The sequence below is a fragment of the Helicoverpa zea genome, chromosome 20 (genome assembly GCF_022581195.2).
Source record: "Helicoverpa zea isolate HzStark_Cry1AcR chromosome 20, ilHelZeax1.1, whole genome shotgun sequence".
In the NCBI taxonomy this organism is placed as follows: domain Eukaryota; kingdom Metazoa; phylum Arthropoda; class Insecta; order Lepidoptera; family Noctuidae; genus Helicoverpa; species Helicoverpa zea.
In genome coordinates, this window is record NC_061471.1 from 3,932,198 (window position 1) to 3,956,764 (window position 24,567).

A 24,567-nucleotide genomic window follows, 5' to 3' on the forward strand; every position below is an offset into this window, starting at 1 on the left:
ATATCAGCCATTGGTGTCTGAGATATACTTAGAAAGTACATACAAACTTAGAAAAGTTGCATTGGTACTTGCCTGGATTGGAATCGAACCTACGCCTTCATACTCGAGAGGTTGGTTCTTTACCCACTAGGCCACCACGACTGGCACAAAATTATTTTTATTTATTTATTTATTTAAATCAGGCATCAAGGCCCACAGAAAACACTATAGGTACATAAATATTATAACATTAAATCATATACTAATACATATTTTATATAAACTACTTAAAACTAATGCACACGAAGTGTCGGCGTCGTGTTACGCTGCGTGGTGTCGCGTAGCCATCCTCGGAACCTCTGATATACGACACCCTTCGCCCAAAACTCTTCCTTTAGGAATGTGTCGATGTTATGAGTTGGAACTCGCACCATGAACGAATTAAAGTTCGTATTGTGGCGCGACTCCAACTTGGCCACCCTCAAGGTCCAGTTTGTCTTGGATCGAACATACTCCACGATCTGCTCCACCGTCGTGGTGTGATGTAGACGGGATTATATGTCTATGTTTCCCGATATTAACTACATGTTCTCTTCAACACTTGCAGTACAAATAATTGCATACCTACTTTTGGTATTTTTTTTTTTTAACGACGTCAAAAATCATCAAATGACCCCTCCCGCTGTGGGTTAGCAGCGGAGAGGGAGTGTCAGACTCTTACTGACTAAAAACCGTCGTGTTCCGTCATAGGCCTTTTGTGTACCAGGGCCGCGGTATCTCTTTCGAACAACCCGCAGCCCCGGCAGGCCTTGGCCCTGCTGGGCCCCGCTGGGGTTGCTAACATCTCTTTGAGGAGCGCGTGGAACAACGCGCGCCGTCGACACGGGTCTGTCGTCTAAGTAGACAGAGGGGCGATGAGCCACCCGAACTCACCGCTCACAGACCCACGCCTACGGTGGCCGGGAGTCATCTCGCGACACCCGGCGCCCATGGTGTCTACCTGGTCCAGCGCGGCGGCCGGGATGAGAGGCGCGAACTCTCTGGCGTTCCGCCTCCTCCTTCTCGAGCATGACCGCTTCGCAGAAGGAGGCGACGGCATCCCATTCCCTCCGCCCCGGACCATGGCCTGAACCAGGGCCGGACGCGAGAGGTCGCCACCGCCCAAAGCCTCGACGAGGACCCGGCGGTGCCCCTCCCATGCGGGGCACACCTGGACTGTGTGGTCCACCATGTCCTCGGGGCTGTCCGCACAATGGTGACACCCGGGCGCCTCCTCACGACCGATTCGGTGCAGGTACCTCCCGAAACAACCGTGTCCGGTGAGGACCTGCGTCATGCGGTACGTGAGGGCGCCGTGACTCCTCCCGAGCCACTCCTCAAAGAGGGGACTTACCGCCACGATGGTGGCGTGCCCTGCACTGGGTTGCGACAGTCGCTCCCTCCAGGACCTACTTTTGGTCTGCATCTATTAAATTGTAATTTTGTTTTATTTCAGTTCTAAGCAGAGTAAAAGTAAAATTTGAAAATACAAAAATAAGAATAGAACATGTACCCAAAAACGGCGACCGAGGCATCGCACTTGAGGTCCATATAAAGAAGTAAGTAGACCTTCAAATATTAAATTAAATATGTAAATGATTTTTAAATGCCAATATTTATGGTTCTAGTATACTCATAAAACATAATAGTTATTGCGAAACTTATGACGTCACAGCTATGTTCCGTTTAAAAAGGTCTAATTTAAACACCACAGTTAATAAAGAGACACAGAGGTACTTCCTTGTCAATACATTTGACCTCTATTCGGGCGTCTGATTAGAATAATCTTAACGCGACGAATCAGAGGCCTTGATTGTATCGCACATGACATTGTATTGTCTATTCAACTGAAATGGTGAATTAATTATCATTTCCGACTTCTTTTTTTCCAAAAATATGTGTCAAACTGCTTACTTGAGTCATTTGCAACCGTTATGTTACATACAACAAGTATTTATTAATCACAAGATTCCTATCTCATTGTATGAATTCCGATCTTAACTGTAACAACTTTCAAGGTTGATGTACATTTAAAGAATAATTAATTCTTATATGTACACATACATGTTGTATTATAAAATAAGTGATTTTTAACCTTATTATAAAAGCAGTAAGATACTAATTCCTTTGGTAATGGATAAAGAATGATGAACAAGTGCGAATGACAATATAGGTAACTGAACCAGTATCTTAATCACACGTTAACTTCATAATTATTGCTTAGCTTTTCGAATTACTTACCTATACAAGAACAGATGCAGTAAAAATAGAAATGGTCTCTAGTTTTTTATTTGAATACAGACTCATAAATCAAAGAAAGTTTCATGGTGCATACTACACACAGTTAACTGTAACCCTTCCGTGCCTTCTTCACGCACATTTATCAACCCTTTCTATGGTAGGTACATATAAAAAAGTAAGTAAGAATTTCCAATATTTCAGTATCGACTATTTCGATGAAGCCGGATCAGAACCATCACCAGACGTTACAGATCCGGACAAGCCCAAAACATACATAGTGGCCACATACACCAACAAAAAAATCAAATTCGATGGAGTTACCTTTTATACGGACGAATTTCCCTCAAAACTTCGCACCATGGCCCGAAGTCTTATCATGGAGAAATCAGTATCTTCACAAGCCGACAAAGCGGATAGCCAAGTCGAAACTCCGGAACTAAATTATCAGAGTACATTATCAGATGTGTTTTATGAAACTAGAAGTGTTATATCAACTATAGAATCGGATCCAGTTAAAGAGATCATAGCTGAGGCGAAGAGTCGTGCGGAGTCCAGAGAAATGACCCCTGATGAGAAGTTGAATCACCCTGATCCGATATTGTTTGCTAAGTTGACTGGGCAGCAGGAGTTGTCGTTGAAATTGAAGCATACAGAAGAGGTTGAGGGTCCTAAGGTTGAAGTGAATATGTTGTTTGGTTCCTTCATTGTGTTCATAACGCCGAGGCAGCTGCATACATTGCTTGAACTTGTTGATGCCCTTAATCAACCGCATTTAGAGGATACTAGGTAAGTTATTTATATCCTCGTTGCGTATTTACAGAGTGTACATAGCCAAAACGCATCCATAGGAAACTGCTCGCTGATATTTTGTAATGCTGTTTTTTAATTTGTGAATTCAAAGTATACACGAATTTTGCGTACTGCTCGCGTATAATTCGTAGCTTAGAAGTGCACGTGCATCATTCCAATTTATACACGGTCAAATTTAACTATACAAAATTTATATTAGGTAAAGCATTAAATAAAAATGGCTTTGAATCTGAGTTTGTTTATTAAAAATGCTAATTAAACAAAAATGTATGTCGCCTTCTAAATTATTAAGTCAGCCACAATTAACGAGCATCTAAATAATACTATCTTAGCCACTATAGTTATCTTCTAAGTAAACTACTCTAAATACAACTCAGCATGATGGTTATTTTTTAGCATCTTTTGTAGCAGGCATTCTAACAGCGTTTAAAATGTAAGCAAGCAACATGCAGCAAGCATAGCTTCTGCCACGGCTCCAGTGCTGCGGGGCTCCGGCGGTCCCATGTGAGCTTATCGTCGCAGATGGTTTTCACGCCCACCACCGCAGCTGAGGCTTGCTGGCCGGCTCTGCCGGCCAGCCTCAGCCACGTCGGCGGGCGTTAAAACTACCTGTGCTTCAGCTCGCAGGCCGCCTCGCCCCTCCGCGCCTACGCGGTTTTGAATTGCACTCTAGGGGTAGGGCAGACAAGACTACGTGGAGTCGGTTTTGCAGCGATTCGTTTTCGTCACTAACTTCAATTTTTAATACAATGTTTTTTAATTGAACGAGCATTATTAATATTTAAATTAACATTAAATGCTAGGTCGTGTTTTAATCAAAATGGCGAGCATGCAACTGCTCGCGAATAGATTGGAATCGTAAAGTTTTTCGCGCCTATTCCAATGTATACACGATTAGTTTGCATGCGGACTAGCACTGTATATTATGGAACAAAGCAAGATACTTTGGCCACTACAAAATATATGCGAGTATTTGCGTACTGCTGCTGTATACATCGGAAGACTTTGTATAAAAAGTGAATTCCAATCTATTCGCGACTAGTTTCACACGCTTGCGTACTAGCCATGTATATACTGTAAATACGCATCCTCGTTCCTTCCTTCAAATCCCCATAATAAAGTGTGGATTAAAAAAATCCTAACTTCATCTTTCAACAGTAACATACCGCTTCGGCCAAGCGGCATGAACATGCAATGCAAGCCGATGAGGCAGGCCGACTTCCAGATGATAGAGGCTCAATTACTTGGTAACCTAGAGAGACAGCACTCGAAACCAGTCGGCGGCATGTACGGCTGGTCCGGACCTAGTTACGGTAGGTTTTTGAAAGCCTTCATGATGTGAATTATCGGATTAATTTTAAAATATAATAAAATGTATCTTTCTAAGTCACAGGATAAGTAATAAAACTAATCGAATCTGTATTATAATGCACAGAAGACTCAGAAGCTGAAAACGAGAGGTTTCTCCCGATGGCATCGCAAGGAAACCAGATGTCGGAGAGTTTCTCGTCTTCCGTGAGCTCTATGAGCACCAGCATGAGTTCCAGCGTCAACATGCCCACTGCTGCACCTAGGATTAAGAGGAATAAGAAAGGTAAGCTACGAACTTCCTTCGTCGGTCTTGTGAACGCAATTTTTAAGCATCATATTTCATATATAAAATGTTGTTCTGCAGTTCCTCACATCGACGGAGACCCTACGGCTGAAGTGTCACACGTCAGCCTGAGGATCGCGTCCGTGTCATGTGTTTTACTACATAAGGTAATACTTTCCAGTACCAGGATTGTCAGATCTGAACTTAAATGTCGACAATTTTAATAAAAAAATGTGTAGTCTATAAAAAATGCAGTATTTATTGTGTGTTGTTAACGACTAGCCCGTCCCGTGGGGATACTGACCGTACCGTAATGTGTCCTTATTATTAAGTATCCTTGTGTCTTCAACAAAATTCAAACTTTGATACTTTTTTGCAGGATATTCTAGTCCCAACAATGATCGGCTCGGACTGCATATCGCAGACCAGCGCCACTAAGATGCAGGAAGTGGCAGACAAGTTCTACAACAGCTTAGACCCCTTCTCCGTTGTGGACGATTTTACCGCAGCCAATGAAGCTCTTGATAGAACTACTGGGAAGAACCATTTGAGGTAAGACTACCACTGATAGAAAATTGTACGTTCACTAGAGTTTCATAGGTAGTTAAGTTCTGCATTTTTTTCTTCAAGTACTAGCTTCCACCTGCCGTTCACTCACGTCTCATGGGAATTACTTAGCGCACCTGGATAAAAGTAGCCTACAACCTTCTTCGATACATGAGCTTTATAACACTGAGAGCATGTTCAAATTGGCCAAGTGGTACTGAGATTAGCGCATTCAAACAACTCTCAGCTTTGTCATATCAATATGTATAAATTATGCAACTGCCATAAAATTATAATAATGTTTATCCTTAAAAATACTTCTCAATTATGAGACAAATACGTATATAATTTTGCTTTATATACTTATCCGCTTTTCTTACTCTTTCTATTTTTAGTGGTTCTTTCAACGTCTATTTAACGTCCCCAGGCTACTAACATCAGAGATATCGCTAGACGGCAGCGAGAAGGTGACATCGACGGGCAGTCAGACGATGTGCGAGGCTTCCATCAGACATCTTCTGCTGAGGGAATGTCTCTACTACTCTACCGAGGCTGGCGATGAACCTCAAGGATTTGATCTGATTAGGTTCCAGTGTAAAGGTGAGTGATGATGAGTTTTGATTGAGTGATCAGCATTACAGTTTCGTTTTGATGTTGTTGCTCTTAGAATGTCAGCAGATAAGTACCACCCGCGTTTGTCGACGCATCCTGAGGGGACATCTTCCCGCACCCGGGTAGGGATAAAAAGTAATAGTTTTAGTCCTCGTTCTAAGCTACCGGTCCACAAATTTATATTCAAATCGGTTCATCCGCTATTTAGTTATAAAATAAAATCTAACAGTCCATATTCATTACTATCTTTATAAAGTCACGTTAATTGAGTTTAGATTCTATTTCAATGAACACAAAGTCGAAAATAGTTTACACTAACATGAGACATTGCATTTTTTATATCATCTTGAATATTTTCAGACGATGACGACAGTTCTAGTGAGCACGGGTCGTCGCCGTCTCGCGCGAACGTCCGCGTGAACTTCAAGCAGACGTCCAAGTTCGTGCGCATGTCGGGAGAGAAGAAACTCATGTATCCTACCACTGATATTGTGTGAGTATACCTTATATCGGGTGTGTCGTTCACAATCACATTAAATCATATCGCATATACTTTATGATATTCTATGGCGAATTGTAAAAATAATAACCTAATCCATTCAGTGGTTTAGCCACAGGAGTCATTTTCCGTTTTTATAATTTACAACATCATGTGTAAAGCAGAGATAAAGTTAGGAGTATCGTATGTTTTCTTCATCAGTTGACAAGCTGTCAGTTTTCAAGGGAGAATTTCAGTTGTTTGTAATGACTGACTTTTATATGATGTTCTAATTTTTGCACATTTTTATTCCATTTACTTTGTTTGAAAAAAACATTTTTTTTATTTTTACGTATTTTTCTTTTATCTTTGTGTTAATCGACACACCCGATATAACTTACGTCAAATCTTAATTATCACATTTTAACTTTGTTAATGCCTACATCATCCTCCGAGCCTTTTTCCCAAACTATGTTGGGGTCGGCTTCCAGTCTAACCAGATGCAGCTGAGTACCAGTGCTTTACAAGAAGCGACTGCCTATCTGACCTCCTCAACCCAGTTACCCGGGCAACCCGATACCCCTTGGTTAGACTGGTGTCAGACTTACTGGCTTCTGACTACCCGTAACGACTGCCAAGAATGTTCAATGACAGCCGGGACCTACAGTTTAACGTGCCACCCGAAACACAGTCATTGGTGTCTAAGATATACTTAGAAAGTACATACAAACTTAGAAAAGTTGCATTGGTACTTGCCTGACCTGGAATCGAACCCGCGCCCTCATACTCGAGAGGTTGGTTCTTTGCCCACTAGGCCACCACGACTTTTTAAATGCCTACAAACCCCAAAGATAATTAACTGTTAACGCTCAATTGCAGAAGACTGAACAGAAGTAGATACTTTAGACCAGGCAGTTTACAGTCTACCCTCAAAATGAAAAAAAAAAATTTTTCATTACAATAAGACAGACATAAGTAACATTTATATTCGCATTAAAAACACACGAAGAAGGAGGAACAAAATATATTAAATCTCAAAAATTTATAAATAAAACGAGTATGTACTTTCTATGCATCACAAGGTGAACTAAACACATTCTCTAATAACCCTACACCTTTCGCTCCCCAGTATAAAGTGCACTCCATTCTACTTGGACGTAGAACTGACGTTGATAGAGCGCATGTCGGCGACGTTCTTCGGCGCCGCGCCCAGCCGGGCCGCCACACCCACCCCACCAGCCACGTCACAGAATCAGCTCTCCTGTTCGCTGCAGTGTCCCAACCTTAATGCTATACTTAGGTAAGTAAAAGAGAATGATCAAATGTTGTATGCAAAAATAAATTGGATACCGTGTTCATTTTAAACCACTAGCGGCCGTTAATCTATCTGTCAGTTGTTTGACAAACTAAGGATAAGAATTTGACATTACTTGTATGGGGCTTAATACAACAAATACATGAAAATGAAATCAAAAGATACATGAAATATTGAGAACCATTTTAAAATACGAGGCCAGATTTCATCACCAATTTTAACGGACTTCTAATTATACTCCGTTTGAGTACTTAGACACTTAACTAAAATTATATTGGTTGAAGATAACGATCCCACTCGGCTGATTAGGCCTTCATACTTATGTAAAAATAAATCTTAATAAGACTCCTATGCAACGTCCTTTATAAGGTAATTCTTAATCGATTATAATAAATAATCTTTAAATTCCAGATTCCCAATAGCGGACCTCCGTCCGGGTATAAACCGGGAGTTCCGTCGCGTCAGACCAGACTACCTCGTGTTCAAGTTTCAGAATGCTACCATCAGCTCCCAGCAGTCTCCCAGCGTTAGGCCTCAGCCTACCACGGTTAATTTGAGGTCTACTATACTGGACTTGTATTATTATGTAAGTATCAAGTTATTATAAACCTTCGTTGAAAAACAACACGTCAATATTATTTGGCGAAATGCAGTCCAGAGTCATTTTTCTCGAATATAAAGTAACTTATCATATTCCTTTCTTCAATGAAAACGTTATTTAATAAAATGTATTTTAGACCTTATCTCAATTAGGACAGTGTCTATAATAGTTTAACAGTGTTGAATGCTCTTCGATTTATATTCAACATCTTATGTTTGACAATATTCTATTTCTGCTCTAAACAGGAGAATGACACATTACCCGGCACACATATAGCAAGGACCACAATGGACGACAACTACACTGAAGGGAATATACTCAGCGGGAATGCTAGTACGACTGCTTTGCCTATGTATGTTTATTTCTTAGTTTTTAATTTAAATATAACTAGGAGCCATTAAGTAACTTATTTCTGACATTTAATAATTTTAAGAGATAACCTTTTTGGGAAGTCTATAAGCAATCACACTACTACTTATACTGCCATAAGAAAGCACATCGACAACGAATTAATAAGACCGTATTATAAGTCGTCTGACTGTCTTGAAACATTACGCGAAACCTGCAATGAGAGGAATTCGAACAATAAAATATACCTCAAACACAACAACAACCTTAAATTTCAGGATATCACTAACATTCAAGCCAAAATCCACCCCGAAAGGACCATTCGATACTCTTCACGATGACAATACAAACTTCGAGCCGGCACTAGTTAACCCTATGACTACATCTATGTATATGATGAACAACTTACGGCCGAGCCAGCCCAGTCCTTTCAGCGGGAAGAAAATGGCACACCAAAGTGTTACTAAGCACGAGAGTAGTCCACAACAAGGAGGTAAACTTAATTTTTTTATAGTTAAAATGTCATATTATCGTATCATACTATATCGTTTATTGCATTCCATAATGTACATTAGGTGGAAAATATAAAATGAGTCTCTATTATGAACCCTGATGGGCCTGCTAATCTTAGGGGTTGTGGACCGATTTGATAAAATATTATCGAGGAACGCTGTCGGCAATTTTGTTATCCTATCGTGCGGAGTAGTTCCCACGAGAAGTGGGTGAGACCGCTGGCGAAAGCTGGTTTCAAATAATCATGCACAAAATCCATACATTTTTTTAAATGATGAAACTACAACCTAAAACTTCTATAACACTCATTTTAACGCCATGTTGAAAAATATAAATGGTTTTAGGTCAAGAAGAAGAGTTGATAGTACCAGGAAATGATGAAGAAATGTCAGAATTTACCAGCAGCTCTGTAGAACTGTCCGCCATACACCTGGAGTTTATACTACCAATACTCAGTTTGCAGCTTGAGTAAGTACCTGCAGAAATCATCTTTGATCTTTTTTTACAGAGCACTAAGAATCTTAGAAACAATATTAGCACTATTATTGTAAATAAATCGTACAGTTATGACTGCTTGAAATGAAATGTAAAAAGCTTGACTTTATTCCTAGAATAATTTTAATTCTTGGCGTCAATTCTATTTACATTTAGATGAGTCTTAAACTTTGCTTCATTAGGGTGGATTTGCACCATTTAACTATAACAATAGCCGATCCATATTCAGCCGTCCATTCACCTCTGGCCAATGTGCGTCAATTTAACGGATGCTTATTGTTAGAATTAAAGGTGCTACCTACTCTAAAAATAATGTTAAGTTTTTTACTTCCTAGAAAAGTCTAATTTTGTTCTTTAAACTTCACTATTGTACTCTAGATCGAAGCAGCTATACGAGATAATCTACAACCGCATAAACTCAGACCTGCTGTTATGGGAGCCACAGATTGTCGACCAGTACGACATCAGTCCGCTCGTCTGTCCAACGCTTAACCCCGCCTTTGGCATGTGCAAAGGCGGTGGTTATGGTAAGTTTTATTCATAAGATTTACAAGAGTAATTGACTTGAATTGATAAATTCCTATAGATATGGCGCTAATGTCCACATTTTTCCGCCGAATTTAATCGTGGCGCGTACTATATTAGCGAACGGTTGGAAAATCGCAAACATTTATCATAAATCGCTCTCATGTAATGCTGAAAACTGCCTGATTTGTTGATAATGAATATGACAAACAAAAAGACTAACGCGGTAGAAGACATAGTTAGATTTCAATTAATGAAGAACTACAATCTGTACTTACTATTTTGTGCACACACTTTAGTTCGACTAAAGTGTGTGCACAAAATCTCGGCATAAAACAGCTTAAGTTTCAGATAATGCCCCTAACTATGTGTACAAGTGAAACAAAAAATAAAATACAAGTTCAAACCTTTTTCACATCAGATTCGGACACAGACAGCACGTCCTCAGAAGAAGAGAACTTATACTACTCGACTTACGACAACAAGCTGCGCAAAGGCATCGGCGCAAGCAAGCCGGTGCAGGAGACCAGTGATACGCATAACTTCTGTCTTACCCTCAAAGTGAGGAAGGGATTGCTCACTATTTATACGCCTGTTAGGGTAAGTTGTTTTGATATATAATTGTGTGTTCATAACATGTAAAAATAGGCTTTATTTAAAGTGTAATAAGGGTCAAAGTCGATTGTAAGCACATGCGAATATACAGCGGTCTTTTGTTAGTAATAGAACAACACATTTTTTATCGTCATAAAACCAATTCGTACCCATATAATATGTATTGCTGCGAACAATTAAACCGTGTTTAAACAACCAAACGACGGATGGACTATCTGACTGGGATGTGGTAGACTTAAACAGTCTCAGCATGCTGAATCCTGGAACAAATTCAAAATAAAATGTTCTTCTGGTTTTTTCTGAAGTACCGAACTGAAAATATAAACGATTGCTTTATTTACTGGTTTATGTTCCATCTAAAGGACAGCAACAAAAGAGTAGTGCCAGGTCAGATGGGCGAGCTGGTACTAGAAGCTCACAACTTGGCGATGTGCCAAGTCAGCGGGCTCAATGGAAAACCCAAAACCGCCCAGCTGTGTCTACGCTCCGAGAGGATGACGCTTTATCATGATTGTGAGTCAATTATATTTGAAAAGTGCATGAAAAACTGTCCCCTTTTGTGAAAAAAATATTTTTGAAACAACAGTATTTACCTGACACATAGAAAATTCTATACAAGGAAAAGAGAAGAATTTAGACGTTTTGTTCACCTTGTTCGACTTTGCCCAGGAGTGACTATACACTCAAGTCAATATGTATAAACAAAACACTACTACACGAGCAGGGATTTAAATAGCTAAATTTAAAATAGTAGACGTTGACTTATATTTTATATTTTTAGATTTAAGTAGGTATAACAAAAAAATATGTTCATACTGGTGTTTATTTTAAACTTTCTTTCCAGCCCTTCTAACGATACCATCAGAAAAACCACCATTACGTGAATATGGTACTCTACTCCCATCTCACTTGAGGAGTACCATCTACCCGTCCGGTAAAGGAGTTATTATCAAAGAACGGTTAACTAAGAAGGATATGTTCACATTAGCACTTAAAGTAGACCCAGATTCAGATACGCCCAATTTGAAGGTGAGTTTCGATGGCAAGAAAAAGAAAGAAAAAATATCTAGATTTTTTTTAATGTAATTTATCTTTATACTTTCAACGTTCAACTTTTTGTATCTATTCCATACGCCATGTGGTAAACATAAAATGATATTATAGTAGAAAAATGTTAACCCACGATGTTCGATTTTGAACAACTTAACCTTCTATTGCACTTAAATAATAAAAATTTTGCTAAAAAATGACTAACCGCTCTGAAATTAACAAAAACGTATACATCAATTAAAACCTTTTTACCTTATCCCACAGACAATATGCATAGCTCTAGGCATAGAGCAGGCAACACTCCGGCACAGAGGCGACAAAGGCATCACGTGGCTCACACAACTCATGGATGTTATTGATGTCATAGATTATCCTGTGCTAGGGTATACTCCTTCAACGGTGCTGTCTGAGCTACACGTTCATGTTATTGACTGCGCTGTTGATTATAGGTAAGTCTTCTATTATTATCGAATAAAATATTTATTTTGAGCTTGTATAAGGTTAAACTGGATCATATGGTATGTCACATTTATGCACATATCTGTATTTATAAATTATAAATACCTATTATATTTCTAAAACTGGATTGGCAAATCTGGTACTGTAAAATAAAGAATAAAAATGACATGAAATAAAAAATAATAATTTTCCAGTATTAAGCGAAATTGCACTGTTATTTTTAATTGTTATATTGTTACGTGGAACAAAATAAAACAACTAAGATCCACCTTCTCTTGCAGGCCACTTTTCCTCCCAATCCGCACAGTCCTCACTCTAGGCAACTTCAGCGTCTCCAGCAACCTCATAGCAGCTACCAACACCTCCTGTCTTCGTTTCTTAGCACAAGAGTGCACCTTGTTCCTGATGCACCTCAACGTGACGAAGCCCAACGCTCCGGTGCCGCAAGACGACGATAAGATGCCAGATGTGATAAAGGATTATGTGTGTGTGGTCGATGTTGGCTTGTTTGAACTGTCGCTTAGGATGGAGGATAAGGCTAATTGTGTAAGTATCTAATTTGTTAATTAATAAGTAATTTTTGCACAATGTACAATGGTCTATAAAACAGAACAGTTCCTTTTTCTCATATATAAAATACCCTGAAAAATAAATTTTGGGAAAATTATACCGAAATCAACAGTCATTTGCACATTTGGTCCTTCACAGGGCACATTTCAGTCCTTGAGTCAGTTATTTTTTTACCTGAAAAGTACCCTAATTTTGGCAGTGATGGTAAAATAACAAGCTAATGATTCCTTCACACAGTCAAACGAACAGCCACAAGTGGACCTTAGCGCGTCCAACAACATGGTGACGCTATACACGTGCTGGGACTCTGCGTCTGCGCTGTGTCGGCTGCTGACGTACGCGGCGTGTGACGGAGACTCGCAGACACCCTTCGACCCCTCGTCCCGACACACTAGCATATGTTCCGACCAGCCACTGGAGCCTCTAGTAGGTAGGTACACTAGTGTAACATATAGACGAACCCTTGAAAATTCCCTGATGTCGAAACAAAACAGACAAAACGTCGATTTCTTTACAAAGCCTGTTTACTGGTTTTCAGGACTTGATGACAGACCTATTGAAGAGATAAGAGAACTATCGCCAAGTGAAATACAACAAGTCAACGATTTAATGGCTGAGGCTATGAAAGAAAGCCCTAACACAACACGTAAGTCTGGTACACTTTTATGAATTTATGTCTCTGGTCACCATTTTTGACTCTGGTAGATCGAGCAAAATCGTCCAGATGTAATTTTTGCAATAAACGCTATACTTTATAAGACTTAGGTACTTAAATACTTCTGTTGACTCTCTTAAAATAGCCCACTCCAGCCATATATTAAATTGAACAATAATAGCAACACTCAAGTCTTACCTCCAATTCCCCTTCCAGTAGACGAAGACGAACTCCACAGTTCAACAGAGAAAGAAGGCGTCGAGATATTCTTCTTCCCCGACGAGTCTAACATGAAGAGGCCTGCAGAGCCTTTAGAGGGGGAACCACAGTCCATAGAGTCGGAGGACTTGTCGCAGCTCATGGTGGAGGAAGCTCAGGAAGCCAAGCCTACTAATGTCCAGGTGGCCAAGGAGTTGGGAGACCCCTCGTCGACGCCTAAAGCTACGCCACGGAAGCCTAAGAGGAAATCGGTATGTAATTATTTATTGCTGGGTTTTGCAGCCTCGCGTCTGAAATATTTGTATATCAAAATAAAAGATTTTTTAGCTGTCAATCTAGGTTTTTTGTAACATTTAAATAAATAAATGTGAGTTCACTTTGTAAAATCTGCCAAATATTTTTTGTTTTAGTTTTTATTTGAATTACCTTTCACTTATATTAACTTTTGACCCAATCCAATACTATAAATAAATACATCAATTACTTTAAAGTCTCTAAATGTTGCCATACCAAAATTAATATTTTAGACAAAATCAAGCAGCGACGGCGGCAACACAGACGACGAGTACTGTTTCGTGGAAACTCAAGCGCCCACTCTAGACAATGATCTAGACGAGCCGGTAGTCAACTGGATAGGGCCCGGCCCTGTGTACATGTTTGATAACCACTTCACTGTGCCAGCTGCCAGGACTGATGTCCTGAAGGCTCCTAAGAGCTTCCCGTTGCCGATGTTGAGGTAAGGTTTGAAACTGATTGTTTCTCGCGGTTTCATCCGAGTCTCTAAGATCTACCAACAAATGTAGTACCCCGATGAAATATAGCCCAGGGTACCCGGGCATAGAGTATCTACAAACAAAAAAACCTTTATAATAGTAGCATAATGTGTAACAACAATTATTTTCACCCACGGCCATATTTGAATAGTGTCCTTTGTGAGATAGATTTGCCGGTAAAGAGAATGTATCTTAGAACCTTTCCAATCAAACTTATCTTCTATATTATATCCTTTCGTCATACTGATAGTTGACAAACATTGACAGGTATACCCTATGCGAGATGAGCGTGACGTGGAACATGTATGGCGGTAACGACTTCCGACCGGCTGAGTCAACGCCTGCTAAGAAAACTGTCACCATTGAGGGAGAACCGCGCCAGCAGGGATCACCTACTACTGTCAAGTGAGTACACGGTTATAGAATGTTCGAAAAAAATATTTTTTAAAATTATAATGCAATTTGTATTTAAATATTCAAAAGCAAAATTGCAAGTTGAACTTCAAATACCGAATTGAGAATAGGCTATGTTTGAAAGCGAATGTTTTTTCCTTAATCAGATTTAAATTATAGGGTTTTAAAAGTAAGTTATAATATTTCCATTTATAATTTTTTGGACCCAAAATCATTCCACCATCAATCAAACCTAAACCAACAACCTACTTTATACCTAGACGCAACAAAGACTACGAGCCATACGACAGCGGTCGCGCAGTGACGGCGGCCTACCGCGCGGGCGGCGTGCGCTGGGCCGCCGGCGCCGACCGCGTGCGGGCCGCCAGACCCGCCCACAGGACGGAGCTCAGGGCCCGCGGCGGCCCGCACCGCGATCATCACACTAGGGTCAAACTGTGTCTTACTAAGGTGAGTACCACCCACTGTGTGTATGAAGACTACGGGCCGAAGTGCTACGCGCTACGAGAGACTACGAGGCTACAGCACCTGCTAACTGCTGCATCATAGCAGAATCAAGCTAGGATAATATCTGCGTAGTACCTGCTACGTCATAGCAGAATCAAGCTATAGTAATAGGACCCCCTCATTGCACTGTACGTTCTCTTTGGAACAGTCGAAAACATGACGCAACGCAACCGGAAAAATCCACTTAAATATACAAAAATGACTGCTAGAACGTTAGTTTTATAAAAGTTACTAGCTTTCCCACGTCCGAGATAACTGCTTCCCGTAGCCGGATGGTGACAAAAAATCCTATGTCCTTCTCCTGGCTCTAAACTACCTCCCTGCCAATTTTCAGCTAAATCGATTCAGCCGTTCTTGAGTTATAAGTGAAGTAACTAACACAACACGACTTTCTTTTATATATGTAGTATATATATGTAGTGGACACGTTGCGTATGGAGGAAGTTAAAGTCATGTGTAGGTTCCGTGCTTTGTTAAAATAGGTTTATTTTAGTAACTAAAAGTTAAAATAGTTGGCGGCGGAAAAGCTCAAGATTTATGGCCTTACTACAAAAACTTAAACATCTGTTTTACACTTGTCTAAAAAAATTGTCGCTGCAAAATGAACCATATGTCAACGTCATAATTTGTCATTTTTTTAGACAAGGCTTAAACTGACGTTTAAAAGTTTTTGTGGTAAGACGGTTATGGCCTTACTACAAAAACTTAAAACCCTGTTTTACACTTGTCTAAAAAAATTTTGGCTGCAAAATGAACCATATGTCAACGTCATAATTTGACATTTTTTTAGACAAGTCTTAAACTGACGTAAAAAGTTTTTGTGGTAACACGGTTATTGTTTAGTCTCAAAACTTCATTTTTTACGTTGACTTTGCCGTCGCATATAAATACTTGTCCACGGTATGTTTGAAAGAAACAATAAAATAGGATATACTTTTGTAAATTAACGGGCACTCGCAATATAATTTAACTGCCATTAGCATTGTTCAGATAACTCGATATTAACTAGCGTATCCTAAAATAACGCTTCCACAAATATGAAGCAGGTCAATCTATAAGCGATCTAACTCTTAGACATACAAACAATATGAAGTTGTAAACTGCGAATCACGATTTATTTACCCACGAACGATCTTTTGAATGCGTTAACACCTTGTATGACCTTGCAGAATACATTCAGGCTAAAGTTGTACACTCATCGACAGTCCTTTTAGTAAAATGGAAAAGGTAAATGCCCAAAACGCGAATAATGATTGGAAGTACAGTTGCGTTGAGCGCTTGTTATTGCTCAGAGCCGGTCGTTCCCTGTTTTAAGAGTTGTGAGCGAGCCAAATCGCGGCCGAGTAATGTACTGCTACTGCCAAGGCGAATTCTATTGCTATGATACACCACTGACCTTCTATTGTCTCCGACAGTGGGACATTTCTTTAGTACAATCGGGTGATAAAGCGTCTATGTTTGTTTTAATCACCTTATTAACAACTTTGCAGTTAATTTTCGAGTAGCAAACTTGTTGGTTAAACTGCAGCTAGTTTTCGCAGTAAAATGCTTACTCAGTTTCAGTTTTAAGTACTCTCCGACGGTCTTTTGAGTTAGTCTTCAGTTGTTTTTAACTTATTAGCTTATTGACTTCGTTATATCAAATGTCTTTCAATTATAAACTTATCTTGATGCTTACCACCGTTTCACCCACTTTCTGCAATTGTATAAAAAAACATAGGTAGGCACCTAAGTCTTTTTCAGGCTCTAGACTAAACTATCTGTGTAGAGTACCACATTTATCACAGGATTTAACATCTTACATGTTTTGATTGGTAGAGTTCTTTTCGCATTTATAATATTTATAAGAATTACTCGTAAATAATTGTGTTTAATAAGAATTTGTGGACAAACGTTGAACAGAAGCAAACTCTCGATTCCTAGCAATATTGTCAATTAAATCTATATGATACAGTGCGCACATAGAGGTTATGTATTTGATCACTGAATGTGAAATAAAACTATTTGAGAATTACGTCAATAGATAGAATTTATAGCGAAGACAGGAAAGGGGTTGCAACCGTGTCGATCATTCAGACACTTACATGAAATAAAAAAATGTGCTACAGGAAAAAAGCAGTTCTTAGTAATATAAATTACATACAGTTTCATATCTAACAGACCTTATTTTTATTTGATCTGTATCATCTAAAAATGTAGTTGGGGTAACCCAGTTACATAACATAATACAGTTGGAAAAAGACTCGGGACATCATGATGTACATCAAAAAATGTATGCAATACAAAAATGTTTTCGATAGTTAACTTACTTCCTACATAAATCGAACGGTCAATATTAACTTAAGCTAGTATAAACTAAGTTAGGTCATATGACTAAGGTTTTATTAGCTTTTACTTGATTAATTCTGGACCAAACACTAACTTTAGTAAGCGCGTTAGAACAAGGCTTAGGCAAGTGAAAGCAAACACATACAGTGAGATTCAATTTGGATTACTTACTTATCCTTACTTATATTATGAATGCAAAAGGAACTCTGTCTGTTTGTTTGCCACGCTTTTGCGCCAAACCTAATCAACAGGTTTAAATAAAATTTTGGTACACAAATGGTCTAGTGTAGACCTGAGAAAGGACATTTTTATACTTATGCGGTAAGTAAGTAGTTCCCTCGAGACACGGGTGAACACGCGGTGAACAGCTAGCTCCTTTGTATAGAGAAAACTCCGATGAAATAAGATGACAAGCCACTCCATCATTTGCAGAGGAAATGTAAGCAATTTATTTTTGTTTTAGAGAAATGAGTGAAACTGCATGCGAAGGTTAGTTGGTCATCCATTTTAACGAGCGCAAGATTTTTTAGACACGCTTTATTTTCTAATAAACATGAAGAATTGCTCATTATTTTAAACAAATACACAAATAATCAATCTTACGCATAAAAAAGTACTGTAAAAAATATGAACGTAAGAACAAGGACAGTAAATTGCCTTCAGAAAAATTTTCGCAAAAATCTCGTCGCACGAAATGACATTTGATTCAAAATGTTACGAACGAAACGCTCATTTTTCTATTCATTGCTCGTTCAGTACACACGAGTCAAGGCTAGCGCAGTGGAAAAATGCAAAATAAAAATAGACACGATATTCTGTCGATTCGTCACCGTTTCTTGCAGTGTTTCCGTGCACTCGTCAGAGACAATTAGAGCAGTATTTTCGAATTTCTGCAGAATAATTTATGATGAATTTTGTCAAGGTTTATATTGTTAAGCTTAGATACCTAAGGCTTTATGTACATTTAACTTTGTTATACCTAGTATCTTCAGATATATAACAAATCTTTATCGCAGACTTTACACACCAATTTACCACAATACCAATTTTACACATGGAACATATTTGTCTGTGCACTATATGTTAATAGATGTGCTGAATAAATACCTAAATAAGATATCTTTCTTTTTTGCCAATTTGAACTACATGAAGCATGCACAAGTACTAGTTGTGAAGTAATTTAAATATTAGAGAATCTATTACACAATGTCCCGGTAATGTTGCAAGTGGGAGTAGTTAGTGATCCATCAATTGACGTTGAAGTGCGGCCAACATCATTATCGTACCATTGTTTACTTTCTGTAACAAAACAACATCAATTAAACTTAATTGCACTGAAAATAGGACTTTCGTTTGTTTGGTTTTCTTAATAATAATGTTTGTAAAGGTAACTCTTGTATTTTATAGTTTTATGCAGATATATGCCATTTGTTCTGTTCACTTATATTGCCTTTTTCATTCTTTATCATTTTCTTTTATTTATTAATCAGCTTCCACCCACGGTTCTACCCGCGTCCTAAAGGAACTACTTCCCGTATCTGAATGGGGATAATAGGTATCCTAAGCCCTCCAATTTTTTGTTAAACCGGTTCAGCCACAGCAGTAAGTTCTTGAGTCATAAGCTGTGTAAGTCAGTTTTCTTTTATAGTCAAAATACACTTAAAATAAGCAATAAATATTAACAATAATATCTGTTTGCGGCTTGTTGTTGCTCTGATAAAAATAGTGAGCTATTAAAGGAGTGAGAATGTATTTGCAATGGTATGTAATCTTACAAACAATTTAGAAACCCACGGTTGATAATAAGTAACAATTCAATTAAAATGTTTCATGTCCATAAACTAGTCTCAGCACTCGGCGACGTCCATTAAATACCAACAATTGTATGTTAATGGATCATACTGATCCAAATGTGATTTAACATTATAACACCACTACGCTACTAAATTTCATCCTGTATTTCTAAGACATTGCACAGCTTTTTATAAATGAAAAAAAAAATATGTATGGAGATTTCTTTAACTTTTTTTTTCAACATACAATAAAAATATTTTCTTACATATTGGCACGAAATCAAAAGTTATAATAAATAATGAAAGAATAGTGTAGACATTACGTTGGTGTGCTATCTTTTCACGACAATCGCTCTTGAACTGGCCGACATTTTTTGAGTTCAGTCTCCGTAAACAATCACACATGTTTTATAAGATAATGTCGTTGTTGTCACGCAGTGTAGTGTAAAAACAGTATTTTTCTTTCTCTTGATTTCTATTTGTTTAAAAGACCTGTTTCTTATTTGAACTGTACATGACAAATGTTGGTTCTTTGGTTTTTAGACTAACTTACAAAATAGTAGTAAAAAAATGTTGTTTTCCTCGTAACATAGTCATAGTTTGGAAAAAAATCTATCTGTTATTCGAAAATCAAATAACATGTTAAGAGGATTTTTAATCTATCAATAAAACGATTTTCTAAACGTAAGTCATATAAATTAAAAATATTATAAAAATAAGAACAAGTGATTAAAAACCTCTCCATCTCCGCTTCAACAATCTCATATAAGGTAATTTATCAATCGCTATCGATAAGCTACGGCGTAGCTGCTGTAGCACGTGCTACGTACATAAGTAATTGCTACGCGACATTCCGAGTCTTGAAATGGTCCCGTAGCACTTAGGTAGGTAATACGTATTTGGTGTACTTTTCTTTTGAGAATTAATGAAATTAGTGGTCCTTGGTTTTATAGTAAAACTAGCGACCCGCCCCAGCTTTGCAAGGGTGCAATAAAACTTAAATATAACAGTATTTCTGCACTACACAATGGATGTTATTATACATATAAATCTTCCTATTCAATCTCTCTATCTATAAAAAAAACTGCAACAAAATCCATTGTGTAGTTTTAAAGATTTATGCGTACCTGGATATAGGGACAGAGTAAGCGACTTTTTTACACTATGTATTTATACCGAGGAAGGGGTCGTCCAAGATATAGCTACATCAAGCAAATTAAAGAAAAGGTGAACGTCGTGACGTATAAGGAAGTTCAGGAGTTGGCGCTAGATAGGTGTAAATGGAAGGAGCTGCACCGACAAGAGCTGGGCTCTTAAATTAATGATGATATATATACATATATATATATATATACATATACATATACATATATATATATATATATATATATACATATATATATATTCATTTTTAATCTATTATATTATATATATATATATAATAGATTAAAAATGAATCGAAATATAGCATATCAATTTCACGACCAAAATCCCAAGTAACGAAACTTTAAACTACTTACTTTCTCTACCAGGTCAAATTCCAATACGAGATCTACCCATCGGGTGGTATCCACGCATCCCGTCAGACGCTCGCCATCAGTAAAATAGAAGTACTGGACCAGTTGGTCTGCAGTGATATCAACAAGCTGCTCAGCCAGTACAAGCTTAAAGATGAACCGGAGAGGAAGAATGCGCATATGGTATGAAGCCTCATTTGTATTTTTTATGTAGAAAATCTGATGTCAATAATTAAACCAAAGTAAATATTTCCAAAAAATACTGCTCCTGTGAAAATAATTATTCTATATCCAAATTATTGGGAAATATGTACATTCCGCACCCGGATAAATAGCCCTTGTCCTTTCTCGGTCTCTAGACTATATATGTACCTATTACTGTTACAGCCTTTTTATCGTCCCACTTCTGTGCTCAGGCCTCCTCTCACATAGAGAAGAATTGAGCACTAATCCAAAAAATATATACCATTTCATTTAAATCGGTTCCATAGTTTTAGCCTGAAAGCCGAACACAGAAACAGAATAACTATTGCATTTATAATTATGGTAAAGATTTTATTTGTTTTCTTGTATAAAATTAGTTTTAGTTACTGGAAGTCACAGCTTTTTACGAGCCACAATATGTTGGCATGGACTATTGACAAATGCAATTTTCCAACAGTTAATAGTAAAAGCAGTGCACCTAAGACCCGACCCAGCGCTGTCAGCTCAAGAGTGTTGCCTCAAGGTATCATTACTGCCTCTGTGGTTCAACCTGGACCAAGACACGCTCGCCTTCCTAGTGGGATACTTGTCTAAACTCGGCACTGATGAGACTACAGGTATGATTGTAATTTATGATTATATTTATTTAAAAAGTAGTCAATCCGTATGTAAGATTAAAAAAATAATGTACACGTTTTTATTATTCTCTACCACAAATAAATATTAAAAATGTATAATAGTGTCCCTCTTTCGTGCAATTCTTACGATACGCCGCTACGATCGCCTCTTCACTGTTTTAACGTAACGGTGACGTCTCAAGCCGTCACTCTCAAACCACTTTTTTCCGTCAATTTTTTTTTTTTGGTAAATTAAATTAAAAGATAGGCTAATTAAACTCCTAAAATGTCGTTAATTGCAGATACGTTCTACCTTGCTGTGCTTTATTCAATTTAGACACAATTATTTGTATAGATGACGACACAAAATCGGTGGGCGGTTTATCGACGGACTCCAGCGGATCTCGTCAGACGACGCCAACACACCGTCCGCCCGTCATGAGCATCGCCAGCCATCTGCGCGACCCGCCACCCACGCCTACCTCGCTTGGAGACGCCGACTCGCTGAGTCTGAATGAAGCTGGTTAGTATTTACAATCTATAGGGACAAATATATATTAAAAAGCTAAAGGTATGCTTTTTACACAAGCTACTGTGAGGACCACTGGGCTGATAAAAAAAATCAATGTTGCTTTGTAGATTATTTATTGAGAGAGGAACCACAGTGCATAGACAAAAGTATATTGTATATTCGCTCCTGCAGAAACAATTTTGGGTAACAAATTGAAGTATTTTCGATTTTATAGATGACATTTGAATGGATGCCTCTACGACCGAATGAAACTTAAAACCGATCCACACAATTTTTTTTTTTTGTTTATATGATGTGACCTCATACGGTAACATCATAAAAATTACAATCTAGCTATCATGCTAATATGTAATTCAATTTTGTCTTAATTTACTGGGAAAGTATATCGATGATAGATCCACACTAAATGAAACATACTATCATGTATTTGGCGATTTTTATATCATAGCTATGTGTGCCAAAAATATTTGATCAATTTTACACTTCCCCTTCATAAGTAAGGCATCTCCTGCCCAAATGTGTGTCGTAACATGAGTTAATAAGACTCATATTTCAGTGATCCGCAACGAAGAGCCGCTAATGGAGACATACGAGGCAGAACGCCTGGTCTCGGAGAATTTAATTCAGCTGGAGGAAGACTTCCAGAAGTTGGGCATTCAGGAAAAACCGGTAGCCAAGCTGCCGGTCGATACTGAGCCCATTGACGACTCTCCTATTTACTTCAGGTACTTTATTTGAAGTGTAAACCCTTTATTTAGAAAAAAAAATGATTAATATGGTCGCTTTTCAGTATGAACAAACGCCAGCACATCAAAATACTCGATATTTTTTAAATTAACATTGAACCTTAGAGGTAAAGTTGGAAAGCTATAAAAAAAAATTGTAGTAACTTGATGCGCTAGCGTCTGTACCCTATACTTACGTACGCTGTACTTTCTTGCCAATAGTGAGGCCATGTTTGGATAGAATTCCACTTGGTCATTTTATCTCTTCATTAACGCTCTTCGTATTCCCCAGACGCGTAGTTTTCTCCCCCGAAGTCCCCATCCGATTGGACTACGTGGGCAAGCGTGTGGATTTATCCGCGGGACCTGTCGCCGGCCTACTCATGGGCCTAGGACAGCTCAACTGTTCTGAACTTACGCTCAAGAGGCTCGACTACAAGTTAGTATATTGAACCTTGTGTCAATAGGTTTAAGGTTCAGTTTATTTTGTTGACTTATGTAATCTCATCTCAAGATTTACTCAAGTGGTGATTAAATATTGTTCTATCTTTTTATTTAACTTTATAATAGTGAAGACAAAAACAATTCTAGACAAAGTGTCAAATGAATATTGGCATTTTGATAGAGAAATTTAATATAGGAAGTTTATGCCACTTCAAAATAAATAGAGATTGTTTAATAAAATTAAAACAATTTCCAGGTTGGGTCTCCTAGGTCTAGAGAAGCTGGTGCAGTGGGCGCTACATGAGTGGCTGTCTGACATCAAGCGACACCAACTGCCCGGTCTGCTTAGCGGGATCGGGCCTATGCACTCGTTACTACAACTTAGTAAGATTTTGTACATAGCTTATTAAAATTATTAAAAAATATGGATAACAACTAACATTACACTATCAGTTGACGAGCCACAACAAAAGGAACACGCTATCGCGAAGTGTTTATGTTGAAGTTATAAAACTCGTTGTTTAATTCCGTAACCATTTTGATTCGCCTACGTTTTGAATTGCTTACTTTATTCGTCGTCAAAAATGTAATAACCTCTTTTTACCGTGCATAAGCACTCAAATGTAGTTTTAAGCTTACTCAACTGCCCTTAATGGACCTTTTTACATTTTTTTTCGTCCAGTAACCGGCATCAGAGACCTAGTCTGGCTGCCAGTGGAACAGTGGCGTCGCGACGGCCGACTAGTGCACGGCCTGAGGCGCGGCGCCGCCTCCTTCACTGCGCGGACTGCGGTCGCCGCGCTAGATATTACTACTAGACTACTACAACTTATACAGGTACTTTTAAAGAAACTTCTTTTATAGGCCCTACTTGTCGGAGTTTGGGAGGATAGTTTGGTCTTTGAATTAGGATAAGCCTCACATTCTGAGTTTCTACAACAGTTTTTGACGTTTGAACAAAATTATATAAATTCTTATGATGAAGATTGTGTTCACGCTGTGAACTTCATCACCTCATGCACAACTCAACGTAATAGCGGTGATGTCAC

The 24,567-nt window shown here is 38.4% G+C and overlaps 1 protein-coding gene across 1 annotated transcript in view; it reads left to right on the top strand.

Annotated features, from left to right (window-relative positions):
- LOC124640452 (autophagy-related protein 2 homolog A) overlaps window positions 1–24,567 on the top strand; it is a 32,499-nt gene that overhangs the window by 2,252 nt on the left and 5,680 nt on the right. The window contains exons 4-35 of the mRNA XM_047178228.1: window positions 1,475–1,577; window positions 2,461–3,045; window positions 4,228–4,382; window positions 4,505–4,663; window positions 4,745–4,830; window positions 5,043–5,215; window positions 5,637–5,809; window positions 6,182–6,314; window positions 7,429–7,599; window positions 8,026–8,200; window positions 8,461–8,567; window positions 8,842–9,056; window positions 9,421–9,544; window positions 9,950–10,098; window positions 10,518–10,696; window positions 11,074–11,224; window positions 11,556–11,740; window positions 12,026–12,210; window positions 12,502–12,766; window positions 13,028–13,220; window positions 13,329–13,436; window positions 13,662–13,915; window positions 14,192–14,400; window positions 14,705–14,842; window positions 15,112–15,301; window positions 21,012–21,179; window positions 21,658–21,817; window positions 22,173–22,340; window positions 22,906–23,074; window positions 23,367–23,513; window positions 23,775–23,902; window positions 24,201–24,355. Of these exons, the coding sequence (XP_047034184.1) occupies window positions 1,475–1,577; window positions 2,461–3,045; window positions 4,228–4,382; window positions 4,505–4,663; window positions 4,745–4,830; window positions 5,043–5,215; window positions 5,637–5,809; window positions 6,182–6,314; window positions 7,429–7,599; window positions 8,026–8,200; window positions 8,461–8,567; window positions 8,842–9,056; window positions 9,421–9,544; window positions 9,950–10,098; window positions 10,518–10,696; window positions 11,074–11,224; window positions 11,556–11,740; window positions 12,026–12,210; window positions 12,502–12,766; window positions 13,028–13,220; window positions 13,329–13,436; window positions 13,662–13,915; window positions 14,192–14,400; window positions 14,705–14,842; window positions 15,112–15,301; window positions 21,012–21,179; window positions 21,658–21,817; window positions 22,173–22,340; window positions 22,906–23,074; window positions 23,367–23,513; window positions 23,775–23,902; window positions 24,201–24,355 (5,660 nt within the window). The remainder of the gene's footprint in view (window positions 1–1,474; window positions 1,578–2,460; window positions 3,046–4,227; window positions 4,383–4,504; window positions 4,664–4,744; window positions 4,831–5,042; window positions 5,216–5,636; window positions 5,810–6,181; window positions 6,315–7,428; window positions 7,600–8,025; window positions 8,201–8,460; window positions 8,568–8,841; window positions 9,057–9,420; window positions 9,545–9,949; window positions 10,099–10,517; window positions 10,697–11,073; window positions 11,225–11,555; window positions 11,741–12,025; window positions 12,211–12,501; window positions 12,767–13,027; window positions 13,221–13,328; window positions 13,437–13,661; window positions 13,916–14,191; window positions 14,401–14,704; window positions 14,843–15,111; window positions 15,302–21,011; window positions 21,180–21,657; window positions 21,818–22,172; window positions 22,341–22,905; window positions 23,075–23,366; window positions 23,514–23,774; window positions 23,903–24,200; window positions 24,356–24,567) is intronic.